At 38.6% G+C, this 23,633-nt stretch overlaps 1 protein-coding gene across 3 annotated transcripts; it reads right to left on the reverse strand.

The window, feature by feature from the left end:
• Positions 1 to 717: 717 nt before the first annotated feature.
• Positions 718 to 22,471, reverse strand: LOC124147505. 3 transcript variants are annotated; one of them, XM_048388344.1, is made up of 5 exons: positions 22,235 to 22,471; positions 15,163 to 15,298; positions 12,577 to 12,743; positions 2,268 to 2,330; positions 718 to 1,821 (listed from the first exon to the last, which is right to left on the reverse strand). In XM_048388344.1, the coding sequence occupies exons 1-5, from the start codon at positions 22,281 to 22,283 to the stop codon at positions 1,697 to 1,699; spliced, it is 540 nt and encodes a 179-aa protein (XP_048244301.1). In that variant the 5' UTR covers positions 22,284 to 22,471; the 3' UTR covers positions 718 to 1,696. The 3 variants fall into 3 exon arrangements, with proteins under 3 accessions (XP_048244301.1, XP_048244302.1, XP_046374066.2); XM_048388345.1 differs by lacking the exon at positions 22,235 to 22,471 and adding an exon at positions 18,156 to 18,210; XM_046518110.2 differs by lacking the exon at positions 22,235 to 22,471 and adding an exon at positions 17,301 to 17,503.
• Between the last annotated feature and the right edge of the window lie 1,162 nt (positions 22,472 to 23,633).

The following is a 23,633-nucleotide window of genomic DNA, read 5'->3' on the forward strand; positions in this document are numbered from 1 at the left end:
AATCGAACCCGGGTCTTCGGCGTGACGAGCGAACGCTTAAACCACTAGGCTACCCGACCGCCCCAACAAGAAACGGAAGTGAAAGTCGTGGTTTAACATCTATTTTAGTACCCCTGGTTGTTCTAGTTACCACTATTGTGTTTCAGTAAGTCCTCACATGCCTCAATCTACCATAGTGTCTGTGTCTGTTCATTTAAATATATATTATCCATACAAGTTTACGTTGTCGGGAGATCAGTGTTTTGGTGTTGTAAGTTCGTATATAGACAAATTAAAGTGACAATCAGTCTACTTCATTTGGTTCTTTAGCTTGGGTACATTGCAAAAGAACACATAACATGTGACATGTGCTAACCTTTTGGATAATTGATTGTTGTTTCAGCAAATCCTCCAACTCAGTGTACTGTGTATATGACCTAATATTCAAATGACAACCAACAGTGCTGTCGCAGAAAAAAAACAGGGAACAGAGAAGGTCGATTTACTTTGAGTGTGCCTAAGTCAAGAAAGTGAGACAAAGAATAGCCAAGTAATAATAGCTCAAGATTGCATTCGGGGGCACGGGTGGCCCAGTCGTCTAAGGCGCCGCGATTCGCTTGGTCACGCCAGAAACCTATGATTGTGGGTTCGAATCCCGGATCGCCCCGATTATGTTTCTAGGTTTGTCAGCACCATACCCGTGCTCGTGGGTTTCACCGAAGTGGTAAACGTCTGAGACCTGCATCACTTCGGGCTTTCCTCCCACATTTAGCTGACATGCCGCGATATAACTGGAATACTGTTAAAAGCGGCGTTAAACCCAACTCACTCACTCACTCAAGATTGCATTCCAATGACATTAGCGCAATGAAACACATAAATATACAAAACAAATATTACATAGCATGCATTGTCAACTGTATAAACAAATATATTACATGTGACACATCCACCGCTGAAGGTCGAGTTCTATTCCACGTCACACAGGAAGTTCATATACGTACAGTGTTTGTGTGGTACTCCCGTGAGGTCATATCAAGGACATCCAAGCCATATGGTTTGCAAGAGTTTCAAGATGTAATATTTCTTGTTCTTGTGGCCAACCCGTCTGTAACTCTCGATCAAATCATCTATGTAGTGGACTAGCTCGAGCTTATGTCTGTTTCCTTTTACACTACATAAGTTTATTACTGAGTCTACACTTTGAAAAATAGCATTATCGATATGTTCAATTTCTACATGAATCAGATCTTTTCCTTTAAGTTTGCCTATGTGCATCAGATGGTTTTAGGAAAGACATTATTCTTTTCCATGAGGGTATTTATAATATTGTGAAACCTGTTTTGAGAACTTCAATTAAGACTGGGGTTACTGAGAAGTGCAACCTTAATAGACATTAAGATAGTATTTCATTGCCAATGATGGTTTAATGTTCGTTTTGTCAACCGTGACGTCTTTTTAACAACAATGGTGAACATGTTCATTTTGGAGATCCAAATAAATTACCTCCCATGACTATCACATGTTAGACATTTTCCCCGAGAACCTTTCTTTAGAAACGCTGTAAATAACTACTTTTCCATGTGGATTCATTCAGGTTAATACAGAACCGTTTTCAATGGCACAGTAAACACAGTCTTCATGTTCATGTCAAATATAAGCATTTCACGTTGTAATTATAACGTACTATTCATGTAATATTTGACTAATCGGATGTCTACTTATGTCCACTGGTTGGGGCATCAACTGGTCCTGTTTGTGCCACTCCTGCTGGTTGAGGGGAGGTACCTTGTGTTGGAGTGACCTTTAGTTCATCATTTGCAGTAGTAGGCATGTTTGTACCTGGATAGAAAAAGACTGTTCATGTAATGTTGCTTGAACGTCACAGGCTTAATGTACGAAGTGTTCGGCAAGCCAATGACATTACGAATGTCTATTCGATTACTGTGCAGAGGTCGCTGTCAAACATTTTGCTTGTACCATTTTAATGTGCATAATTTGCTTATAAAAACTATAAATATATTACTAACATTATCTGCACAATCAAATTTTCGGGATCACCCTGTCGTCTGCTGGTTCATACATTACTATTAATCAAAGTCTCTCAGATCCTAATACGGCAAAGGGAAGTAATTCTACTGTGACATCTGTGAATTTGTAATGATAGGAAGTGAAACGAATGCGAGCCTCTTCACTGGTTGGATTTAAAGAACAAATTGAAACCGAACCCCTCGGCCCGATGTATAAATTGTTATCTTTATAAATAGCCTGAAACGTTCAGAGTGTACCTTTATGAGGTGGAGTTTGATCTGCTTCATCGTTTACAACAATGGTTGGTTTTGTATCTGGATCTACAATGAAACAAAGAATGTTATTCTCATTTTAACCTGGAGACAATCAGTGTGAATGTTGTTTGAGTAGCTTTACGATCACAGACAGTTTGCTTCGACAATAGATTTGGAAATAGATGGAATTGCCAACTTGCGTGGAAGGAATTTAAAGTGGCTCACCATACTCCTTGGTAACCGGTGAATATACCCCTTGGTGACCCGTGAGTATACCCCTTGGTGACCGGTGAATATACTCCTTGGTAACCGGTGAATATACCCCTTGGTGACCGGTGAGTATACCCCTTGGTGACCGGTGAATGGCCTTAACAATGCAGGTTCATGGTTTACAGAAGCTGCTGACATCAAGGGCGTGGAATAGTTGCATACTGGAGGTATTGTCGTATAAAGCAGTTGGTTACAACTTGGTAGAATACCTTTGGCCTTTTTTATGTTGTAGAACATATGTAGAGAATCTCACCCATGTGCCTTTTGATATCAAATATATCTACACAAGACGATAAAACTCTCGGAGTCTTAAACCTTCATCGACGAGTGTTGATATATATGATATCAAAAGATCCAAGGGTGAGATTCTAGGTATCATCCAACATCATTCCTCCAACTTTATCAGTTTGCAGACAGTAATAAGCACTCTCTTAAGTGTAAATAGTACTGCTAACAGCTTCAGTAGGAGAGCCATTAGTGATGTCATTTGATTGTGACGTCATGTAACCATGACGTAACAATGGTCTGCAAAGAACACGTCCCATTTTAATTCTGGAAACCCAAAAGTCCAGAAACTCTACGCTCTTTGCCCAGTCTCGGTTAAAGGTATTTACAAAATTAAACATGCCGTTTTCATGGGAACATACCACGGAAGAAAAAATGAAAAAAAAATTGTTTAAAAACTCAATATTTAGACTATGTCGCCCATGGGCCTGCCCATGGGCCTGCCCATGGGCGAAGTGTGGCCCATGGGTAGGCCCATGGGCAGGCCCATGGGCGAGAATATGTTCCTTTACTTAAAACTCATGTTTTTGATTCGCAAATACATTTAATGTATTCATTCAAGTATCATGACACAATATTTAACTCATTTTAACTTAATTCAACGATTTTATAGCGATATTGAAATATTTCGCCCATGGGCGAGAAAAAGGTTTGGCCCATGGGCGAGAATATGTTCCTTTACTTAAAACTCATGATTTTGTTTCGCAAATACATTAAATGTATTTATTGAAGTATCATGACACAAAATTTAACTCATTTTAACTTAATTCAACGATTTTATAGCGATATTGAAATATTTCGCCCATGGGCGAGAAAAAGGTTTGGCCCATGGGTAGGCCCATGGGCAGGCCCATGGGCGAGAATATGTTCCTTTACTTAAAACTCATGTTTCTTTTTCGCAAATACATTTAATGTATTCATTTAAGTATCATGACACAAAATTTAACTCATTTTAACTTAATTCAACGATTTTATAGCGATATTGAAATATTTCGCCCATGGGCGAGAAAAAGGTTTGGCCCATGGGCGAGAATATGTTCCTTTACTTAAAACTCATGTTTTTGTTTCGCAAATACATTTAATGTATTCATTTAAGTATCATGACACAAAATTTAACTCATTTTAACTTAATTCAACGATTTTATAGCGATATTGAAATATTTCGCCCATGGGCGAGAAAAAGGTTTGGCCCATGGGCAGGCCCATGGGCAGGCCCATGGGCGAGAATATGTTCCTTTACTTAAAACTCATGGTTTTTTTTCGCAAATACATTAAATGTATTTATTTAAGTATCATGACACAAAATTTAACTCATTTTAACTTAATTCAACGATTTTATAGCGATATTGAAATATTTCGCCCATGGGCGAGAATATTTTCCTTTACTTTAAACTTATGTTTTTGTTTCGCAAATACATGCAGGTGTCCCTTATTATTTTCATGGCACATAATGTAACACAATTTTACTCAATTCAGCTATTTTACAGATTTATTGAAATATTTCGCCCATGGGCGAGAAAAGGTTTTGCCTTCGAAATCCTTGATTATTATATCATGCCGAGGTTCTGAAATTCAGTGACAATGCTGTTGAACAGTAGAATCTGATTGACGTATTGTGCAGAACCTGTTTGACACTATGGGTTCCAGGACCACTAACACTCTGAGCTGAAAAAGTTTGGTCCTAACCGCACCCAACATCTTTAATGAACCCGGCCTTATCTCTCAAAACGTTTTGGCAGTTTATCATACGAATTCATGTGCGTGTACAACATTAAATTTTAGTTAGTTTCTATTTCATTTCCCATTTTATGACCCGTTGATACATCCCACTGTGCAATTACGTGACAGGTACGCGTGCGCGTATTTTAATGGAAAGAAACTATTTGTCTTTTATTGCATAACGTTTGGCTGAATATCTTACATTCTAACGAAATCTCGAAATAATTATTTAATTACAAGCAGTGTCCAACTGACCAGTAGGAATTATGTTTCAATGCGATTGAGGAAAACGTGAGTGAATATTGTGACACTAAAGCAACTTTTAACTGCATTGTCACTTTTGGTATGAAAATGGTAATAGTTAAGAAAAACGTAACAGCCTTCTTATGATAATTCTCATATTCTCATTAGTACGTTGTGTCTAATTACAGTGTCGGCCTTATTTACAGGTGATTCTACAATACTTGTTGTCGGTCAATTACAATCTGCCACACCACGCGTGAATAAACAGTTATGCAGGTGTTGCTGTGGGCAAATACCTAGCCTGTACATGTATATTTTTGTGGATACATGTATTACATATTTTCGTTGATATGTGGATATATTAAGCACCAAGACACAAAAAGTTTATGAAAGATGAATTTGTGCCTTGATATATATATTCAACGCGAACGAAGCTTGTATTTTCTCCGCGATCCTGATGTGTATCATCGTTTAATTGGTCATTCATTAAAAGTATGTTGTGAGGCGATATCAAAGGAGCCGCTCAATATACACAGTGTCGTCCGTTTCGCGTGAACTACCACCCTACCCTGTCAGTAAGAGTTATGTAATCGGTACACAAATATATTTGGTGCGATGTCAGTGTGGAAGGAGTTTGAATTACGTCCGCCAGTGGCCACAGAAAGTATAGTACCAATCAACAAGGCCAATGCCGTACTAATAACCTAGTGACTCGCGTAACAACGGCTGTCAATATGTCTGCTACATCTACCATACCATCATCCCTGTCACAACTGGCGTATTAACGGCTTATTCAAAATATTAATTGTAGAAATGTCGTTACCAGACTAACGTACGTCGTATTCAGTCCTCAGCTGGATGTTACATTCCTTATATCAGTTAACAGCCCTGTTTGTGAAAATATTTACTAGACATAAGATTTAAAGACTAATAAAATCAATTGTAAGACCGCATAGACCATAAAACCGAATAAAATATGTCTTGGTATCATCTGTTGTGTATTAGATGATGGCAATGACCGGAAATGTTATAACGTTAGATTAAGAAGGAGAAACATTAAAGTGTTTTACAATACTTGGAAACATGAGCAATAAGATGTAGCAACATAAACATGCATGGAATAGGGGAAAAGGATGAAAACAAATTGAAAAGGATTTTAATACAAAATTATCGAACTAAATAACTTGCCTGAACAGAAAGGGTACCCAAACTTGTTTGACAGTTATTCGTGTGTTGTAGACTGTCGAATGGGACTCATGTGTGTACGTAGGGTACGCATATCTATTGCAAGTTTTAGTACTCATACACTTTCTCTTTTTGTGTTTTGTTTGTTTGTTAGTTGTATAACGCCACACTTAGCATATTTCAGCTGTATGACGGCGGTCTGTAAATAATCGAGTCTGGACCAGACAATCCAGTGATTGACATCATGTGCATCGATCCACGCAATTGGGATACGATGACATGCATCAACCAAGTCAGCGAGCCTGACCACCCGATCCCGGTAGTCGCTTCTTACGACAAGCGCTGTCGTCCTTTTACGCCAAGAATGGTTTGTTGAAGATCTTCACGGGTCTATTGAATGCAGGGATTTGTGTAAAGTCATTCAGACAGCATACAATGCCAACTAAAAAATTATACTCAGTGTCTCCGCAAAGTAATATAGTACGGTACTTAGAGTACATGTGAGATTATACTCAGATTAGGGAGATGTTTTATCCATATAACGTGTTATTATTCTACCTAACAATGTATTTAATGAAATGAATGCAAAACAAACTCAACGGCTAAAAGGTTTCATTGAAAAAACTACCCCTAGTCTTGACTAATAAAACAACTGCAACCCGACACAGATTAAACGCAACTTACAAACACAATCATAATCTGGTTAGTCTGTATCACTCAACGAGGCCGCTTACTTTGCCCACGGTATGAAAGTATTGGGCAGTTCAGTAATTAGGAGCCAAAACCAGGCAGGTACGCTGGTCACACTTGACTGGTCTGACTGATGATTAGGTCGTCTGACAATTGTGAGTGAACCATAGCAAGAAGTATCTGCGAAACTATTTGCTCCTTTTATGGGACCGATTAGTTTTATGACCATGGGCCTCGGCACAAGCGTGGTGTTGGAAGACAAGTTATACATGTACATCCGATATGGTGACTGTTTTTCGCTATTCATATTCTAAATACATTCATAATACCACATCATTTTAGTACTCCTTGAAACTTTACAATCACTTCAATATGTACAATAGATTGAACGAGAACACTTGATATATTGCAGATTATTAAATCATTGTCTCTATTATCAGCCGCTACATTTGTATCGTTTGCATTGTACAAAGAAATATTTTATCTGTCCTTTTGCAGATTTAGCCTCAGAATGTGCTCATTCGAATTAGGAACGAAAATAATTGCTTATCATGAGTATATATGATACAGTTAAAAGTTACTTGTACACTGTAGACGTATTCACTTTAAAGTCGCATACGACCTTCCCGAGCGAGTTGAATGATCCAGGTTAATTGGAACGAAGTCCAGAGAGTGTTATACAGTTTTGTATTTGGTAATGTGTAGGTTTGTTAAATATAATTTTTTAAATTCCTTTTATTTCAATATGTAAAAACATAACTATGCGCTTAAAAACAGAGCTGACTTGATGGGAGATAGCCACCTCAGATTGTCTGTTGGACACGGTTTAACCTTACTGTGTCCTCACCCTGGTTGTTGTTATCGTTGTTATAAGGGATTAAGAGCTACGGCTCATTGCATTTTTGGTTACAGTCTGTATCACTAAAGTGGACATGTGCAGGTGAACTCTGTTCAATTAGTATATGAAATGCCCCAAAATGTGAACTCCAGACAATAATAACCTGAGGGTAAATCCACGTGCGTCTGCCTTTCCCCTCGTTCACCTTCGAAATCCTTGATTATTATATCATGCCAGAGTTCTGAAATTCAGTGACAATGTTGCTGAACAGTAGAATCTGATGGACGTTTTGTGCAGAACCTGTTTGATACTATGGGTTCCAGGACCACTAACACTCTGAGCTGAAAAAGTTTGGTCCTAACCGCACCCAACATCTACAAGTTTGTAAGCTTGTAGACATCATTAAGAAGTAATTAACAGTCCCATGCTGAGACCTTTCTCAAAATTCAGACCGGTGGCAGGCTGCCAACAAAGAGAAGAAAATATCGCAACCCCGACACGAGTGTGCTCAGTCAAACAATGAACTTACGACCGGCAGAAAACAACTCCAGTTGAGTATGCCGATGCTGTATCTCAGCCGTGTTGGCCTGAAAATTTAAACATACTAATTAAATCCAAAATCGTATAATTATTATTAATAGAAACCATATCTTAATTTGTTCTAGCACTGCATCATATCGTGTATTTCATCTGTATATGTGTAATGTGTATATGTATCAATGACTACACTTATACCGCATATTCTGCAACAGACTATAATTAATCACCTTATTATTGTCTCTCCATTTACCATGGCTGACTGCACTAATACCCTTTTAACAGTGGACACCGATATCAGTATACATGTAGGCTTTTTGTTCAAAAAGGAATATGCAGGAAATTATATGTAACAATTAACTGTGTACTAATTACATGTTTGAATGTTATCAGTTTTACGTTCTGAGATACAGTGATGTAAGCATCTTCTAAAATCTTCTAAAAATATAATAAAATACAAAACTCTCTGCCGTAATTTTTTGTGGAAATCATTCGATCAAGTAAAAAATGACTGCGTGACAAGACGAATCAACTATTTATACCCGATAAAAGAAACTGCCGTATTTTAGGAACAGTGCTATAACAAGACATTTGAAATTTCTAACAAGAAGATACATTAGAGACAGTGACTAGACTACAGGTACGTAATCCGTATCAATCAAAGGTGTAAAAAAACTGAAAATCATATCTGTCGGAGACCTACCAAATTACCAAGTTTTATCATTACTATATTTATTACAATGCAAATACTTTAGTGATACATTTTTTAGAGGAGAGGGCATACACACAAGTATATTGCTTCCGTGTGTGAATGCAGGTTGTACTTGGTATCTCAGTTCTCAGTTTCATACCGGTTGTATAACTGAATATGTATATGGAACCATGCGTACAGCATGACAATTACTTGCTATTCGTCAGTTTACAACACACATAACACGGTCAAAAATTTTAGGCACCGCTTTTGCGAGTTATGTAGTACAGTAATGTTTTATTAAAATCTATTTCAATTTGTTTTCACCATTTTCCCTATTGACAGTCGTTGTTACGTGCGTCACTAGGTAATTAGTACTGATTGACCTTGTTTATTGTTTCTATACTTTGAGGATTTCTGTGACAACTGCCGGACGTAATTCAAACTCCTTCCGCACTGACACCGCATCAAATATATTTGTGTACCGATTACATAACTCTAATGGACAGGGTGGGGTGGTAGTTCACCGGACGACACTGTGTATATTGGGCGGCTCCTTTGATATCTCCTCCAAACATACGTTTATTGAATGACCCGATTAAACGATGATACACATCTCGATGAATATATCAAGGCACTAATTCATCTTTCATAAACATTTTTTTGTCTTTGTGCTTAATATATCCACATATCAACGAACATTTGTAAAACATGTATCCTAAAAAAAATAAACATTTTCAGGCTAGGTATTTGCCCACAGCAACACCTGCATAACTGTTTATTCACGCGTGGTGTGGTAGATCGTAATTGACAGAGAGCAGGTATTGTAGAATCACCTGTAAATAAGACCGACACTGTAATTAGATACAACGTACTAATGAGAATTATCATAAGAAGGCTGTTGTTTTTTCTGAACTATTACCATTTTCATACCAAAAGTGACAATGCAGTAAAAAGTTGCTTTAGTGTCACAATATTCACTCACGTTTTCCTCAATCGCATTGAAACATAATTCCCACTGGTCAGTTCGAAACCGAATGTAATTAAATAATTATTTCGAGATTTCGTTAGAATGTAAGATATTCAGCCAAACGTTATGCAATAAAAGACGAATAGTTTTTTTCATTAAAATACGCGCACGCGTACCTGTATATTGCATACCTGGTGTCACGTAATTGCCCAGTGTGATGTATCAATGGGACATTAAATGGGAAATGAAATAGAAACTAACTAAAATTTAATGTTGTGGAAAATAACTCCAATGAATTGGAGTACACGCACATGAATTCGTATGATAAACTGTCAAAACGTTTTGAGAGGTAAGGCCGGGTTCATTAAAGATCGCTACAATATGTAAAACAGGTGAAATTTGTAGAACTAAAGGAAACATCCAACCAAATGCCCTTTTTAAATAGTAATGTAATGATATAATATAAAGTATATTTCACATGATACAATATACTTTGCAAACAGTTAGTTGATTCTTGAAAGAGACTGACGAAAACATGGGCGAAATATTTTAATAACGCCGTAAAATAGTTAAATTAAGTAAAAATTAGTTAAATTTTGTGTCATGATACTTGAATAAATACATTTAATGTATTTACGAAAAAAAACCCATGAGTTTTGAGTAAAGGAACATATACTCGGCCATGGGCCAAACCTTTTTCTCGCCCATGGGCGAAATATTTCAATATCGCTATAAAATCGTTGAATTAAGTTAAAATGAGTTTAATCTTGTGTCATGATACTTCAATGAATACATTTAATGTATTTGCGAAACAAAATCATGAGTTTTAAGTAAAGGAACATATTCTCGCCCATGGGCCTGCCCATGGGCCAAACCTTTTTCTCGCCCATGGGCGAAATATTTCAATATCGCTATAAAATCGTTGAATTAAGTTAAAATGAGTTAAATTTTGTGTCATGATACTTGAATGAATACATTAAATGTATTTGCGAAACAAAATCATGAGTTTTAAGTAAAGGAACATATACTCGCCCATGGGCCAAACCTTTTTCTCGCCCATGGGCGAAATATTTCAATATCGCTATAAAATCGTTGAATTAAGTTAAAATGAGTTAAATTTTGTGTCATGATACTTGAATGAATACATTAAATGTATTTGCGAAACAAAAACATGAGTTTTAAGTAAAGGAACATATTCTCGCCCATGGGCCTGCCCATGGGCCTACCCATGGGCCTACCCATGGGCCAAACCTTTTTCTCGCCCATGGGCGAAATATTTCAATATCGCTATAAAATAGTTGAAATAAGTTAAAATGAGGTAAATTTTGTGTCATGATACTTCAATAAATACATTTAATGTATTTGCGAAACAAAAACATGAGTTTTAAGTAAAGGAACATATTCTCGCCCATGGGCCTGCCCATGGGCCTACCCATGGGCCTACCCATGGGCCAAACCTTTTTCTCGCCCATGGGCGAAATATTTCAATATCGCTATAAAATAGTTGAAATAAGTTAAAATGAGGTAAATTTTGTGTCATGATACTTCAATAAATACATTTAATGTATTTGCGAAACAAAATCATGAGTTTTAAGTAAAGGAACATATTCTCGCCCATGGGCCAAACCTTTTTCTCGCCCATGGGCGAAATATTTCAATATCGTTATAAAATCGTTGAATTAAGTTAAAATGAGTTAAATATTGTGTCATGATACTTGAATGAATACATTAAATGTATTTGCGAATCAAAAACATGAGTTTTAAGTAAAGGAACATATTCTCGCCCATGGGCCTGCCCATGGGCCTACCCATGGGCCACACTTCGCCCATGGGCAGGCCCATGGGCGACATAGTCTAAATATTGAGTTTTTAAACAATTTTTTTTTCATTTTTTCTTCCGTGGTATGTTCCCATGAAAACGGCATGTTTAATTTTGTAAATACCTTTAACCGAGACTGGGCAAAGAGCGTAGAGTTTCTGGACTTTTGGGTTTCCAGAATTAAAATGGGACGTGTTAAAGCATTCTGATGCAATTTCATTGCGGCGACATCTATAATGTAGATATCGCTTGATCGATACCTCCTGTGGCAGCCAGTTTTTGTGGCAGCCAGTTTTTCATGATATATATATATATATATATTCTTGGCCTTTGTCGGTATGGGGGCGGGAGTGTCATGGTGTTGGGCTGTATCATACATGAAAGGCCATCTGACTTAATTATTGTGAATGGACATTTCACTGGCCAGTGATATGTTGACGAAATCTTGCCTCTGTCGTAGTTTCATTCGCTAGAATTATGGGTAGAAATGTTGAACTTATAAGATGCCATTTTCTTAACACGTCCCGTGTAGAGCATCTGTGGGATGGCTTCGGGTGGCGAGTGTACGCCAGAGACTCAGCACCCGTCAACGTGGCCCACCTGGGGGGAGTGTTTCATGTGTCATGGCGTGCAATACCAAGCAACCATACGCCAAACATACTGGACTCGCCAGATATTAATCTAAACGCCCGACACTTATCGCCATTACACCTACACTATCAATTCATCAGTTCCCTTATTTTTTGTCTGTAGTATATATAGCAATTAGTATGGATAGTAAGTGTATCGTATCCGATTTTCTTTGAAAATTGTGATTAAGTTTTAAAGAAATGTCATCATAAACACTAAAAACACTGAAATCGGAATTGCCTAGCGAGCATTAACACAGCAGGCAAGCTCCCACTGGTGACTTGTGCTGCAGTTGGAGTGGTTCATCAATTCTTTGAGAGAAAGGAGCCAAACATTTTTAATTTACCCACACCACATACTTTTTCAAACGTCCAGGACAACCTCACCCACACTCCCCAACATCAAATTGTCTGTTAGTCTATTTTGTATATGTACCTGTAGATGTATCATCCTCTTTGTCGATGATCCCAACTCGACCTCGAGCTCCCTTTGGTTTCCAGAAGATGACATAGCCCATTAGGATAATTGTTGAAATTATACAGCCCAGGGCAATGAGGCCAACCACCGTCGGCATTACCACATCCCTTACTATGCGTTCATTGCTGAAAGAAAACAACCTTGTGTTATCCCTTGCATGTAATAATGTCAAAGTATATCCTTTAGGATGAACACAAAATATGTGTTCCTGAGGAAATATGTCTTCGGGATGGTGACAGTGTGCGAAATGCAAAGAGGGTAATATGTACAGCATGTTCAGTAAGAAGGTGCCTGAATGAGTTACTTTGTATTATGTTTTGGACATGACATAGAAGGAAACCATGCCTATACTAATTGCAGTTCAGAAAGATGCCACACTTGTCTGAGAAATAGCAACATAGTTCCGCCTCTTCTACAAGTTAACCGCAGTGATAATGCTGGATTATTGTTAAACTTGGTGTAAAACTCACTCACATATGTATGACAGATTGCAGACTATACCCATCGTTTCTACAACACGACTCTGCCTTGACATAACGGGTGACCTACTGACATTCCATTGAACACCATTTACAAATGGTTCCTGACTGAGATGAGTAAGCTGCTTGTACTCCATTGTCATACAACATGGGAATCCAAGAGGCCAGTTGAAAGACGCAAGTAAGTAGTGCTGTGTGTCGAGGGTATATGTACTGGCTGATCCGAGCTTTATTTCCCACATCGTGGATTCTACTGCAACGATCTTCAGTTTATGTATTGACTGTATTAAGATGGTTGGGTGTTGCGAATGTCAGTCACGATTATGACTGTGAGATATTTAAGCTTACACACTGTTTCGGCTATAGTCAGTTTCTATCTCAGCTATGTAGCTATGGTGACTTTATCTGACTACCGCAATAGGAAGTAAACACTTGATTTTGTTTTCTCATTCGGTAAACATGATATGATTTTGTTTATAACTGTCGTTGTTTCTGTAAAATACGGTTCTGTGAGGTTAATTATTTAGATTATAGGTATTTGTTCTCTTTGACAAAATCACATGTTATCTTACCACAGTTTAACTATTATGCATGAGAAGTTCAACCAGGAAGTACTACATTTACTTATCGCACCAGAGCTGCTATATATTCGAAAAACAATTCGATTTTCGTTTTCGTGCAATCAGCTTATCAAATGTTCATTACATATACAAATGCTCGTCACGAGTGAAGGTCAAGCAGCACAGACATTTCGGCCCAAAATAAATTCAGTGCATTTAGTTTATAGGGCACAGTTTATAGTAATGGTTTTTAGTTTTCAACGATTTGTCTACTTGACCTAATTGTAAGGCAGTGTTCGGTGGATAAGCTAGACTGGTTACTCGTATATAGCGATTTTTATGCATGTGTGTGTGCCTACTTGTACTTGTCCGGACTAAAGCCGATTTTAGTGCTAGCTCACTGAGGCAGTTATACATGAATACCCCACTCAGGCACAGTATACTGACTCCGAGCCGATAAGTCCTTTGTTTACCCTCAGTGCCAAGTGCAAGGCAGGGTAACAACAAGTACCATCTTTCAATGTATTTTCGCGTGACGCTCTAGATATACTTTGACCTAATGTTAGAGTAATGATTACAGACAAGTCAAACATGCATTTCCTTTTCATAATCCTTCACACTTTTTTAAAGTACACAATAGTATACTCCACCTTGTCGTAACAACAAGTTTTAATAGCTACTTTAAAATCACTGCATCTAAATCGAAAAAGAACTACTTTCAAGCAAGTGTCTGGGGATGTCAGAACATTCTCTACATTCAGTTTTATTTTATAGTGTTTATAACTGTAGCATTATACTGAATCATTTAAAGAGGACTTTCATGACTGTTGTAGGGTTTCAGACAATATCTGCTGAAACAGATAAATAAATATATTCTTCACATTACCAACTTCTTCACAGAACAACGCATAGCCAAATCCATACTGGGAAAGCATATTTACATTTTAGTTGCCCATGCTGTACACCAACTATCATTAAATGTTAGTACAATGTGACGTTGGCGTGGTAATCTGTTATCTGGAAGCTGAATAACTCTACATGCACACCAATATTTGATGTCATGTAAATGAGTTGCATTTGGAACCTCTCACATTCACCCAGGACCATGCCATTAATTACGATGTTGTCAATGGTGTTCTGCCAATTCTTAAGAAAGATTCACAAATGCTTTCCTGTACATATTCAATAAATTTACAATGAGGGGCTTCCATAGCAAAGAAATGGCGTTAGCAATGAATTAAATATGTTAAAGTAGGCAGATACACTGATTTTGCGTTGAAAACAATATGCGGACACAACTGCCGTTCTGGCTTGTGAAGTTAAACAAGTTTTAGCGCTGGTCCATACAAGTTTGGATATAAACACTAGTCTCAAGTAGAATGAGACAATTTAAATAGGTTCACCCTTAAAATAACATTTCTCTCCAACAGTACATATGTACAGTCGTCCACATTACTGAAGTCCGTGCCAGCTGAACAAGGCGTAGTTGAGGGACGTGATCTCACCTGCCACAGCAGTATTCATGGGAGGTGTCCCCGCTTTTGCTCCCGCAGCATATGGTGTCGTCAGGATAGGCGTCATCCTCAAAAGTGCAACTTATTCTTTTTTCACCGATCCCGATACAAACCTTCGCATCATGTGCTGCAAAAGAATAAACATCATTGACAGTTCATTTCTGGTAAACATCACCATGGTACAAAATACAGCTTTCCCTCAGTATACTATCGCGCTCCCTCGCAATACTACCGACGCTCCATGGGGATCAGACATGGGCACTTCTCAAAGTTTGAGGCCGTTGCTTGCAAGTCCGCGGCGGTATGGTGAGTTTTTATTTTGATATATAAAGATGCATTACGTCCTCAACTATTTTTCCAAAGTTTCGCCGCCATCTCGCGACGAGAAGAAAAGAACATGTTGTGGAGCCTTCGCAGGTGTCAGCCTCATGTGTAGTTTACAAAGATTCATGGCTTCAATATTGTTTGGGGCAGACATTTTAGCAGTTCGAGGAAATCGTGTGGTAGTATTGTAGAACATATCGATTGTCAGTGGATGTGTGATTACAACAGATTTTAATCTTGTGGCCGCTTCTTTATTATTGATTGACATCTGCAATTTGTTTTATGAATGTTCAAAGTATTATTAATATCAAATTGTGCTCTGTTGTGGTAATGTTGGTAATTCTTTTCTTTCTTATTAAGGATTGACTGTGTATTTTTTCGATTCGTTGAGGTATGAATCGAAATACCGATGTGCAAACTTTTGTAAGAATCCGAAACGCGGAATTAGTGAGTGAGTTGGGTTTAACGCCGCTTTTAACATTATTCCAGTTATATCACGGCGTGCCAGCTTAATGTGGGAGGGAAGCCCGAAGTGATGCAGGTGTCATACGTTTACCACTTCAGTGAAACCCACGAGCATGGGTATGGTACTGGCAAACCTAGAAACATAATCGGGGCGGGATTCGGGACTCGAACCCACAATCATAGGTTTCTGGCGTAACTCTGCACAGCCAATCGCGGCGCCTTAGACGACTGGAACACCCGTGCCCCCTACGCGGAATCAGACAAATATGACGAGATTGATAAATATTCCAGGCGTAGGAGAAGAAGAACTGCATCTATTACGAATCCGAACAAATACGTCAGGGAGAATTAAAGGAGGCTGTTTCAAATGAAATGGTCAGTAACCTCCAGATTCAAGCATTAGTTTCCTGAAAACTGGTAAACACAGTTTGAAAATTGCAAGTTAGAAATGAAATGCGAAGACATGACATTAATTTGTAGAACTGAGATTGTGCAATGCCGGTTAATGTTCGTGTGGTGTATTCAGCTTTTTCGAACACAGGGGTCACAATGAACACAACGAAAATTAAATTACTTAGATATGTTTCTGTACTTGGTGCAGGAAGAATCCTTCACGAAGCATTTGGCAAAGCGGCACCAAAGCTATAAGAAATAGCCGTCCATCAAATAATTCCTGGTGGCTTTCCACAGCATTTTGAATAAAAGGCAATAAACTGATACCAATGGCCTTTCAAATTTCAGTATGCATGTTCTGGTTGAAGCTTTGTCACTGAGCTACTGATGAAGCCCTCATAAAAGGCCCAAAACTATTGTTTCTAAAAAAATGATTAACTACGACCATATTACCACATTCATATATAATAAATTGTTGTTGCAACACATTTGACCCATTGTTTTGCCTTATATAGAAGACATTACTAGTCTCAGATGATATTTAAAAGTACATAATAAGTTTCGCGATAAAACACTTTATATCCCTCCGCCGTACGCATTATCTGCCTGTTTTCTGTTCCCGCAGTAACTATTTATAATACATGTTCCTAAAGGATTGTAATCAATCAATAACATAAATAGATACCAGTACCTGGCTGAATCGTTATAATATGTAGCTACGCGGAGTGACACAGTGTGTACACTGTATTTTAGGTTTATACCTGCAAAAACACAGAATCTTTGGAAGTTGATTCTTAATTAACAACTACAGCCCCTGTGTGTGTACACGAACTGAGTTCTGACAGTGACGAAAACACCACACAGAGGCTAGAATTTGTACTACGGTTGCGTCCATTTCATTTCTGATTCTCTTTGACATATGACACAAAAAATAGGTATATACTCACAAACAACGGCCAGTGCAAGAATAATCCACACAGTCGTTCGAGACAGCATCCTGCCGAACTCAGAGTATCAGAACTTAATGCAGGTGTACCTAGTGTACCTTCACCATGATATGTACATACAACGACCAAAACATGTATAGCTGACATTCAATGGCAATAATCCCACGCCATTCGCCATTATAGCGATCTTTTATGTTAATCTCTTAACGCCGCTCAGGGTGCAATGAACATTGAGTAGGACTACATGCATTCATGTATGTCTTTCAGTGTATAGATTATTTGTAACTCTTACAATACCGTGAAATACCTTTACTAGGCGACGATATATGTGCATGTATTCAGTGGTTAAGGCACACATACTCACATTCAAAGTGTGTGCCTTAGCTACCGTGAACATAAAATAGACTCGGAGTTGATAATGTCGTTCCAGCGTATTCGAGAGCGGTTAGTACCGGATGTACATTACGTTGAACGTACGAATGGATTCAATGAATGTTCTGACACTACTTTCCTCGATAACATAGGGGCAGAGGGGTAGCCTAGTGGTTATAGTGTCCGCTCGTCACCTCATGTACAATGTTTGAAGCCCATTTATGGTTACCCGCCTTGTTATTGCTGGACAAATTCTAAAAGCAGCGTGAGTGAGTGAGTGAGTGAGTGAGTGAGTGAGTGAGTATGGTTTTACGCCGCTTTGAGAAATATTCCAGCAATGTCACGGCGGGGGACACTAAAAATGGGCTTCACACATTGTACCCATGTCGGGAATCGAACCCGGGTCTTCGGCGTGACGAGCGAACGCTTTAACCACTAGGCTACCCGACCGCCTCAAAAGCGGCGTGAAGCCATATTACTCACTCATAAGTAGGATCGTTTGATTGTCTCAGGATACTACCTGCTTCCCACACCACACACTACGAAGACCGCACCAAGTCCCCAAGAGTTAACAGTAGAAAACAAGAGACAACACTCACTTAGAAAACCGTAGTTATTCGTTCAAAGTTGTCCAGTTAATGCAAGACTGTTGCAATGTGTATGTACCACATTATGAATGAAAGAAAGAATGCATTATGATCAAGATATGAAAATATTTGTAATTAAGTACATATACACTGAGGCAACTTTAAATGGGGTTGTTGGGTCGGGATTGGTATAGGAGCAAGTCTCCTGTCTTGTTTCATCTGAATTGTTGAGCCGCGCATTGTGGGTTTGGATGGACACTATATTATCGTCTCTATCTGGCCTGAAGCCCATAAATAATCCTTGACTTGACTTGACTTCCTATCATTAGCCAACCGTACACGTATATTGTGTACATCAGTTACACCTCATTGACTATTATATATCTTTAATCACTCGACCAAATTCAATTGTAGACGTGTCACATGGAAGTGAAGAAAAACTACTTTGGTCTATTTACATTGGATTGAATAAGAAGATCAAATGGTATCATGGCATCATCGACAGACATTTGACTGATGTTCCGGCAACAACCTTTATAAAATACCTTCATAAAATACTATATAAATTACGTGAATACATGGCCTTAACATGCATTTAAGTTTATGGGGACTGATTTTCATAAAGATAAGCTTGTTGACGTTCTTCAGCAGTTCTACATTTGGGGAATGTATGGTTACATGTTGCTGTGCATCAATGACAATTTAACAGAAGTAGCATGTACAAGAATGTTCTACGTTGCATTCGAACTAACGTTGTGACTCGAATTAAAGTCAAGTAGCTTAGCATTTAGTATTAACTGGGTTGAGCTCACGTTACCCAGACGTAAACAAGTAATACCATTTCCAATTCTACGTCCCTGTCTTCTTTTTTATTGTAAGGAAAAGTAGAAACGCAGGCATGTTCGATTTGGGTTGAAATAAACTTCTGTACATTGTGATCTGAAAATCTTTAGTAACACTTGCAGTCTTAACATGCAACCAACGTATACCGTACCGTATCTTAGCTACTGTATATTCCAGGAACATATGTGTTGTTTGTTTTGGTAAATGAACTTCCAAAGTTCATTAACATATACACGTATTCTCACAGTACCAATCACACAGTGCACATGTGATGGGCTCCACTGGTGGTGGGAAAGCTCTCACCTTATCGCGAACACCTGTATCAGTACAGTAGGATCCTAAACTCCGGCTTATTATGTGGTCGGAATCATGCAATAGACTCATTGTTTAGCAGACCTTTCGTATGGTAATGGAAAGGGTTTTCTGGTTATTATGATAAATACCTTACATTAAAAGAGTCTTAGATAAGGAACACGGACTCACTGTTACAGCAATACTCGTCGTAACTGCTCCCGCAACATTCGTAGTTTCATCCCTCTAGGACGCCCCCGATGTCAATATTTAAAATAGGCATTTTATAAGAACAAACATATTTGACAGCCTCTTCTCACATGTAATGTAATCACCATATTTGCCTATCAATACAGCCACATGAAACGATGGGCTGTTCTACTTTAAACTCATGTGCCATTGAAATGTATAAAATATATTCTTTATAATCACCGTGGAGCTTTCGCATGTACAAATCGGCTCATACCACACTGACCGCATGTCCTTTTTCGAGAGGGTAAACACCCCTCACTTTCCAACCCACACCCTACACCCCTCATCCCAGATACCACAACCACACACACACACACACACACACACACACACACACACACACACACACACACACACACACACACACACACACACACACACACACACACACACACACACACACACACACACACACACACACACACACACACACACACAAATAAACAAGCAAGCAAGCAAACAAACAAACACACACCATATACATATGCGATATATGTATCGCTCTACACACAACGCACACTCTACATCATACACATGCGTGGGGCGATCGATATGTTCTGAGCCTCACATTTAAAGACAAGACCTAAATGCCTTTTAATAATTTATTTTCCAATGTGATCCCAAATCGCATTGCTATACCTTTGGCAACTATGTTATGGGGATTTTATCCCAGTTGTGGAAATCCTCGTCTCGGCTGTCCAAAGCGTTCTCCACAGCTGCTATGGCGTCATCGAACAAGTCGAAATGGGTTCCATCTTGGGCGTCCTTCATGTTTGGGAACAGATGAAATAATGTTTGCCATTTTAGGTGTTTGGGATATCAAATGGTTCCATTTTTTCGCTTGTTGTCCTGATTCAGGATGGAAGTAGCGAACCCAGGTTTCATCCATGGTCACAAATCGTTGCAAGAAGATTTCTGGATCAGCTTCAAGCAGAACTAGATTATCACTCGAAATGTTGTGCCTGGTGTGTATTTTATCAGTCATCAGAAGATTTGGAACCCAACGAGCTGATACTTTCTTCACAGCAAAGGTTTCTGCGATCCATTAATTGCTTGTTGCGTTTTATCAAATCCCAACATAATCAGCAGATATGCAGTTGACACCCAAAGAATCAAGGATAAACAGGAAAAGAGAAGATCGATGTATTCAACTAATCATTGTAAATAAATCAAGAAAGTAAGAGAATTGAAAATCTGTCTGAAGCTTCAAAACGTCTTCCTGTACAATGAAAGACATTGCGGTTGGCACAATATAACTTTTTAACCTCTGTAACCATCATAAAACAAGCTGTAATTATTTTGGTAATCTTTTTTTAATATATCTATAAATTTTTAGATGTAGTCAGTGAGTGTAACATAAACTGCGGCCAATACAAGATGTATATATGACAGACATTGTTAGAGGGTCGAATACAGGATTTTCTTCATTTGATAAACCTGTAGGAAGGATTTTTCAAGGCAAATGGTCCACATAAATTTCAAGATGTAACATTTCGAGTTCTTGTGCTCAGCCTGTTGGATGGAGTTACTTTTTTTACCACTATAACTGAATAATGAATCCAAATTTGATAAAGAGACAGACAATACATTATAGTGTATTCCTCCCTGTACCCAATGTTGTCCTTTACATTCAACCTTGTGCATCCACAGGTCTTAGAGCAGACATAACCACCGCCAAATAGCTGGAATATTGCTGGGTGTGTCGTTAAACACAACAAATGAACAAAATTGAACAGACATAATCATTTTCCATGTGGGTATTTAACAAATCTTTATGAGACCTTCAATCATGACTGGGGTTACTGAGAAATGCAAGGCAAAATTTATGAATGTATTTCTCTGCCATCCATGATTTAACTTTAAAACGTTGCTCGTGTGCTCATGGCGCTTACATAGTACAAGGGTATTACTTGTCAAAGAGAAATGTTTGTAGTCTAGCCTTACCGACAGATAGGGTCTCTGCAGTTTTTAGTGTTTCTGGGAGTGTATACCACAGCATAGGTGCTTGACAGAAGAATGATCTGAAGCCATGTCCCTTTAATCTCCATCTTGGAACACTACACAAAGCTGGGTTGTGATCGCAGTGATCTGGTAGGCTGGTACACTTGAATGAGGTCACATAGGTATCTTGGTGCAGTGCCAGAGATACACTGGTAGGTAATGACAAGAACCTTAAACTCTGTCCCCACAGCATCCATCGCTGCGTAGGAATCTCCGCTGGTGCAATATGTATAACCATGTGCTTAAAAGATCAAACAGCCTCTTGGAACTTTTAACATAATGATCATAATTTTACAACAATACCGCCCTTTATATTCCCCGTGGCTTTCCATATCATGGATCATTTCATGATTTGGATTTGACGTGAAGATATTATTCTTAATCACGTGTAGTAGTATGGATATCTTTTTTAAAACAAAAGCAAAAATATTGATAAAGTTGTAATATATATTTGAAACAATAATTATGATTTCTTGATGACATAGTGATGCAATCGGGTAATCATTGACGATGCACTACACAGAAGCTAGGTTTGTTACATTATTTCCGCTTTTTTATAAATGGCACAAATGACATGTATATACTCACAAACAACAACCAGTGCAAGGATAATAGACACAGTCGTTACAGACATCATCCTTGTGAGGCTCAGAGTGTCAGAACGTTATACAGATGTACCTACTTCTTTATATGTATCTGTAACTAACGACATGTACTGTGTAACATTCAATGAAAAACATCCTTCGCCAAAGGCCAATAAAACTGTTTTAAATGTCTATTCCTTTACACTCGTTGTGCATTGAGTACAATCTCAAACGACGCCTTGGCTGTCATGATTGTGCATTTCTATATACATTGTTTGTAGCATTTCATTATGTATATAGAGTTCGCGCAACTCTTACAACATGCGTAAATATACATATACACATAGGCTGATAATGCACGTCTGTATAAAACGTTCAACTGACGATAAAGGACGAGGATAATGATAGTTTTCCCTATTTCAATACGAGAAAATCGTTTAATGGCAAACGTACACTGTACTAAAGGGCGACTTATATTGTAAACATTCTGACAACGCCAAGCAACACACAACACACCCAGCAACACACAACCCCACAGTATACATACTTCACTCCACACAAATCCTATACTCCACAGAATACATACATCACACTACACACACACCCCACATCCCACCCTCCACACAAACCACACACCACACAGACCCTATACTCCACAGAATACATACATCACCCACCCCACAAACACCACACACCATACAGGGCGATATTCCATAGTATACACACTTCACACTACACACACACCCACACACACACCACACAAACCCTATACCCTACAGTATACAAACATCACACTGAACACCCACGCCACATATACCACACACCACACAAACTCTATTCCTAAAGGTAATACATACACACTACACACCCACACACCGACACCCCATACACACCACACACACCCCATATCCCACAGTGTACGTACATCATACTAGTACACACCTACCCCCACACACCACTCTCTACACACGCAATACACCATATAGACCCTATAACCCACAGTATACATACATCACACTACACACACCCACACATACACCCCTCTACACACACAATACACCACACACACCCTATGCCTAAAAGTAATAAACATCACACTACACACCCACACACCACCACACCCCATACACCCCATACGGCCCACACACCGCACAAACGCTATACCCCACAGTGTACATGCATCACACAACACACACACCCCACACCCCACCCTCCACACACGCAACACACAAACCCTATAACCCACAGTATACATGCATCACACTATACACACATACCCCCACACACCACCCTCTACACACGCAATACACCACACAAACGCTATACCCCACAGTATACATACATCACTTAATACACCCACCCCACACACACCACAAAAAAAACAATACCTCACAGTATACAAA

Source organism: Haliotis rufescens, unplaced genomic scaffold (genome assembly GCF_023055435.1).
Source record: "Haliotis rufescens isolate VD_foot unplaced genomic scaffold, xgHalRufe1.0.p SCAF_7, whole genome shotgun sequence".
Classification (NCBI taxonomy): Eukaryota; Metazoa; Mollusca; class Gastropoda; order Lepetellida; family Haliotidae; genus Haliotis; species Haliotis rufescens.